This window comes from Chlorocebus sabaeus, chromosome 13 (genome assembly GCF_047675955.1).
Source record: "Chlorocebus sabaeus isolate Y175 chromosome 13, mChlSab1.0.hap1, whole genome shotgun sequence".
In the NCBI taxonomy this organism is placed as follows: domain Eukaryota; kingdom Metazoa; phylum Chordata; class Mammalia; order Primates; family Cercopithecidae; genus Chlorocebus; species Chlorocebus sabaeus.
In genome coordinates, this window is record NC_132916.1 from 91988703 (window position 1) to 91994997 (window position 6295).

Consider the following 6295-nt stretch of genomic DNA (forward strand, 5'->3'; position numbering starts at 1 on the left):
TCATGCTTTAAACTTTCTCTGTTTAACTACTTAGCTCCTAAAGTGCCTAAAAATCAAGGTTATGTTTGTAGAATATTTTAAATCAGAAGAAAAAGTGTGTGACTATATGTAGCCATTCAAATAAGAGGCATTTCTTAGCTCGTTAGCCACCTATGACATTCACCTCTATCCATTTTTATTTGCAATTGAAATGCTTATTACAAGAAGACTGAATTTGAGCTAAAAGAACCTCATGGCTATAATTAACTGTATTACTTTGACCTTGCAAACTGCTGCAGTGTTCTCTCTCTCTCATTAAATGATGACATATTCTTCTAGAGTCTACATAAGAAAAACTAATCACTGAGACTTATTTCACTTCTCATGAGAAAACTTTTGCATAAGAATAACAAAAGCAGAGAACCAGAACAAGGATAAGTTAATATTGTTGAAGAATGTTCCATACTTTCCAAATTTCTTATCTCCCCTACAGAAATGGAAGATACTATCAATTTCTGGCCTTTAGACTCCACTTTTTTAGACTCCATATCAATCACTCAAATTTAAACATTTTGTTTTAATTCTAGGGATCCCTCGATGTAGTACATTAAGTATTAAACATCAATACTATTTTACTACTGGATTTAAGGACTGAAAAGGAGTATTAACATAAGAGTTACTTTGCTCATCATTTATGTAAAATATCTATAATTTAAGAGCCCTAAGATTGATTCCCTTTTTCAATTACAGATAATGATTTAATGTGTTTTTTCCACCTGCTAAAAAATCTTTACTAATAAATGAGTGATTTCTAACATAAGGTTATTTTCTTCATTATCTAATAAGATAATACTAATCTGTAGCTACAACATCCAACTGGCATCAGTAGGAAATAGCAGATGTTAAAAGATTCAGTCTTGAGAATTAAATACTGTAATTCTTTGCAAAATTATAACTAAATATAAATTTTCAATTTAGTGAAGAGAAAAATTTATTCTTTGTAAGCCCCAAATATTTATAATGCAATCAAGACATTTGTAGATGGCACCTATTTTAGATTCCAACATCCAATTCTAGTGTAGGGATAAAAAAAGGCCAAATACCAGATTAATTATAAAATATTTCACTTTATTAATAATTTATATACAAATAAATTAGCTTAAAATAATTATGATACATTTGTACACTAAATTTAAACCCTAAAAACTCTGGATATAATCAAAAGTAGCTAATCAGATTAATTTTCACAGGTCAGCTCCTCAATTTCATCTTCACTATCAGAATCTTCGTAAAATGAAATTGTGGCTTGAATTGGAAAATTTTTCAGAAGAGCTTCTGCTTCTTGATATAAGTAATCATAACACTTTGATTTTGGCCAAAATAGTCTGAAAGAAGCAGACAACATGTTTTATTTTTTCACATTCAGAATCTTTAAACTCATGAAATGGTCAAATTTTCAAGAGCTCCATATATTTAACAATTGACTTATACATTTGGATATGGCCTTAAGATATAGAGTTAAAATATGCTACTATCACAGCTTTCATGGAATCTACTTGCCCAAGTATCAATAACTGTTTGATTATTTTCAGTCTTTTTTCAAGCTGTAAATTGTATCAAATTCACACTAAACCCTGGATAAGCATAAGATCAATGTTTACCTTACTTTGTGCCTTATGGATATATTTATTCTTATAATATATAGAAGATTTGTCTTACAGTTTCTAAATTCCTTTGGAAAAAATGAATTGAGTTCTACCAGTACATTAAAGACTCTGATGATATCCAGCTTTATAAAGATGATGAAATAATATGCACCTTACAAAAAGGTGGAAATTACCTATTATCTTACTTAAAACTCACAGATTTAACTCTTATAGAAGTAGACAATGTAAGTTTAGAAATGTATAAAAACCAGTATTTTAAAAATTTTGTCTATGCACTCACAACTTGAGGCATAGAAAGACTACTTCTGACCTCAACTTTGATCCTATCTGCCTGTCCTCTCCTCATTCAACTACATTTGTGAATATCATATGAAATATTGAGAAATTATACATGTTTTATACAAATAACTGGCATGCAAGTATGATTACCTCAGAATTTCAAAAATCTGACAAATACTAATCTTGCCTTCTGGTCTTCATCAAGGAAAAGAAAGAGGAGAGATAAGGCTGAATCACCATGTACAGTGCAGTCATTTTCGTGTAGGATAAACAGCCCAAATATTCATACAATGGAGTCATTCCAACAAATGAAAGATTACATTATGTTCAGTATGCTCCACTTTAACAGACAGAAAAACAATGTAGTTTGTAGATGTTTCCAGCAAAAATCATAAAAAGTTTATATTTTTGATGCTTAAACAAGTAACTATCAATTATTCAGTCATTCAATAAATATTTCAGTGATCCCTTGTGCCAACATAATTCACAATTTAAAGATGAATAAATCATGGTCCCTACCCTCAAAAAGTTGACAGCTGAAGTTGCAGCTGAATAAAAAAAAAAACACACCACATTAGTCAAAATATAAATGAATAAAAATAAAATGTAGGAGAAGCATAATTAAATTGTATCCATACTTCAGAAAAGAAGGGAATTTCTTACATAAGAAACAATTTATTTTCTAATGGGTAACTGGAACTGGCAAACCCAAAGAATGCTGTTTAGTCATTATGATACTCTCTCCAGAATTTCTAACTGTGGGCCATTCTACTCCCAGGGCCCACATACTTTTCTGAGTTTCTTTCTGTTCTGATTCTTCTCAGTCTCCTTTGCGGACCTCTCTTGCTTTGTGTACTGGTTAGATGCTGGCCTTCCCTCAGGTTTTCATTGAGAACATCAGCCCTCCCTCTAAACAAACTAGGATGACCTGGCCCACTGTCATGATTTCCCCACCCTACATTTACCACGGACTCCCAAGTCTGTATTTCCACTTAAGATCTTGAGTCTGGGCCCCTAACTTACGTATGCAGCTCTCTACTGGATATCACTCTTTGGATGCCCCATAGGCACATTAAATATGATAAGTGGAAAACTTGACTCATGGTCTCACCTCCCAAATCTGTTTTCGGCCCTAATTTCCATTCTTTTAGTACAGCATTCACCTGATCACCAGCTACAAACTTAGGAGCCATTCTGGTTTTTACCTCTTCTTCATCTACCATATCCAATACATTATAAAGCCTAACCTATTTTGTCATCTAAGTATTTCCTAGATTCATCCAGTCCCATCCTCACTTCTCGTGTCTTACAATGGTTTGTCATCATTTCTTACCTGAAAAATTACAGAACTTCCAGTTTTACTTTTGATGTCCTAAGCCTATTTAACGAATAACCCCCAAGACTACCTTCAGAATAAAGCCCATGGGTTCACAACACTACAAACAGGATCAAGACAAAACTCTGTACAAGAGTGTACAAGATCTGGCATCTGATTACCCTGCTGAAATGACCACAACTTCACACACCTAAACTCCTTGGAGTTCCCACAAGGAGCCCCACTGTTTCATGATCCTGCTTCTCTTTTCCAATGCTATTTCTTTTGCTCCCACTTCCCATTCATCTGATTAACTTCTCCAAGACTCAGCCAGGTAACCACTACTTATAATATACACTTCCCTGACCCTTCCCCCTACCACTCACAGATTTAGGCACTTCGTGCCATGCCCATACTTGTAAAACTAACCAAACTAAACTCCATTACAACACTTGCCATGTGCTTTGACGACTTTTTTTCTGTATCCTTCACTAGTGCTAGTACATGGTAGGAATTAGATGTAATGACTTCTATGTGCTATTTATCACCACGGGCACTTTACAAACATCATTCAGCTCTTCATTTAACAGCTCTAGGAGGCAGGAAAACTGCAGAATTATTAACATTTCACCTGATAAAAGTGACAAAGAATCTTAGATAAAGGCTGACTTCCTGAAGTGGCTAGGAACAGTAAACTAGCTCCTCATGTTAAATAACTTTTGACCCTTTCTATAACCACCCTCAGTAATCTTTAGGATTTTCATTACATTTCTATTTTCTCCTACACGGCAAACTTGATTTGCTGTAAGACTGTAACTGCTAATCCCATTCTTCCTTCCAGATTGCAAGACAAAAGCAGCATACACACTGCCTGATGCCAAGTCAGTTTCATTCGAATCCTTTAGGATTTAAAAACAAAAACTGTTTTGCCAGCACAAGATGTCACCGCTCTTTTACCATAGCATCCCCTTTCCCTCTTCGTAATATATTCATCAAGTTCATTGACTATGTATTGATCAATGGTCCCTTTCCGTGAAACCGTGAGCCCTTACCTTTTTCAATTTGATGAGTAACGGATCTCTGCGAGTGAGAAGATAAGTAACCTTGAAGCCAGATTTTCAGAGAGAGAGAGGCTGAAGGACCAGCTGCGGAGCTGGGCTGTGCGATGCCCCTGGCTCCTCCCTGGGGCTGGAGGAGCGGGAGACCTTTGGGGAGGCCTGTCACTCACCTGACTGGGTGCCTGAATTGCGAAAGCTTTCCTGAAGCTGCGGTCATTCCAGGGCCATCGGGCATCTGAAGAGGAAAGGAAGTGAATCCAGTTATCACCCACCTCCTTCTAGAAAGTGGAAACGTGCACGACCCAGTGTTCCTCGTGCCCGCTGGGAATGTAACCCCAGGGCTCTCAGCAGCCTCGCTCCCGGCTGGGTGCCTGTGGCCCATCGCTCCAGAGGACACATCCGCCGCGTCGGCACAGTTATGGCCACTGGCAGGCAGGATGTTAAGCGAGAGGCAGGACCGGTGTCTCGCATGTCTCTCTCCGGCACTGCGTCCCAGGAGCCCTGATCAATCTTCTGCACCCGTGGGAGGCGCCGCCTGAGACGCGTGGCTCACTCACCGCCTCCGCGGCGTGGTTCGGCGTCTCCTCTTCTTTCTTGCCTCCGGCGTCCACCCAGGGTCTCCAGAAGCCCGCGTGTCTGCGGGATGGATAGCACAACGCGCGCAGAGGAGACGTGAGCCCAGACCCGGGAGAATCCACCGAAGCCGAGCGCTGGCACCGGGGGGTGGGGGATGGAGAGTGGAGGGGAGGAGCTGGGGAGGCGCAGGCGGGAGGGACAGGGGAAGCTGGGAGGCACAGGGCAGCGCGGAGAAGCCTACCCGGAGTCTGCGGCCGCGCGCCGCGTAGTGCGGTCGGTGGCCGTGCACGCCGCGGCTCCACACTCTGTGCCCTCTGCGCCTCCTGCGGTCTCCATGGCGCCGCGGAGACTGGCGGAAGGCCGCTGCCAGCTCGCGGGCAATCTTGGCCAGTTCCAGTAGGTCCGAGACCCGAGCTTTATATAGCCCTCGCAGCCTGCTACACATGGAGAGGTTCGCTCCCTCTCCGCCCCTCTCCCCTGCTAACCGCATAAACAAAAAGGCTGCGCGTGAAGGCGCACCAGGCTGAGCCCCGGGTGTGAACGCGTGCAACTTCCAGATGGCCCGGGATGGGGTTTTGTCGAGCGAATGTTAATCGCCTTCGACACATGGCTGCGGTGAAAAACAACATTCGCCCGAGCAGCCAATTTCCGTGTGAAGAGGAGACGGAATTAAGCGAGTCTACACGTTTTGTGTATTTCTGCAAAAAGGCCAAGTAACTGGTTAATTGCTTGATTCGCTGGAAACTCAGGACTTGCTTGACCTGTGGCAAATCAACTGGTTCTGCATCCCCTGTTCTAAAAGCTGGGATGCAGACTAGAATTCAAAGGAATGAACTTAATTCCTCTTCCTGGAACAATTTTTTTTTTAATTGGGTGAATAGATGGACTCCTTAAGAAAGGAATGCCAGTTTTTAAGAAAATGTGTTGATAAACGAGGTTCATACGCCAGCCTATTATTATCTGACGATAATAGAAAATTATTGGCAACAAGAGGTAAATTGTAAAAGATTCAGTGTTCTGGCTAAGAGAGCCAGAGACTGGAGTCATGTGATTTGCTCATATAACTCTAAATTATCTTCTCGTGTCTTTTGTGATTTTTCCCAATATTTTATCAGTATCCTTCTACAATGACTTTTGAGTTCGTCTATACACCTCTATCACTACTTGGTATTTTGTCACTCAATGGTAATTACAAAATTCTTTTTTGAGGGCAGGTGTTGTGGAAGATAATGAAATCTTGAAAAGGTATGATGTGAGACAAGTTAATCGAATGTCTGCACCCCTGTTTCTCTGATTTGAGTTACCCCTCACTTATCTACCACTAAACTTTGTAAAAAGTGTTATGCATCAAGGGAAAGATGATATATAAATGTAATAATTTTTTTCAAAATGTTTTAAATAATGAAACTGAACTTTCTCTT

General features: G+C 39.9%; 1 protein-coding gene across 2 annotated transcripts; it reads right to left on the reverse strand.

The window, feature by feature from the left end:
• Positions 1–916: 916 nt before the first annotated feature.
• Positions 917–5576, reverse strand: RIPPLY2 (ripply transcriptional repressor 2). 2 transcript variants are annotated; one of them, XM_008006505.3, is made up of 5 exons: positions 5116–5576; positions 4856–4934; positions 4469–4533; positions 2445–2473; positions 917–1364 (listed from the first exon to the last, which is right to left on the reverse strand). In XM_008006505.3, the coding sequence occupies exons 1-5, from the start codon at positions 5208–5210 to the stop codon at positions 1303–1305; spliced, it is 330 nt and encodes a 109-aa protein (XP_008004696.2). In that variant the 5' UTR covers positions 5211–5576; the 3' UTR covers positions 917–1302. The 2 variants fall into 2 exon arrangements, with proteins under 2 accessions (XP_008004696.2, XP_008004695.2); XM_008006504.3 differs by lacking the exon at positions 2445–2473 and having other exon boundaries at positions 1048–1364.
• Positions 5577–6295: the final 719 nt, after the last annotated feature.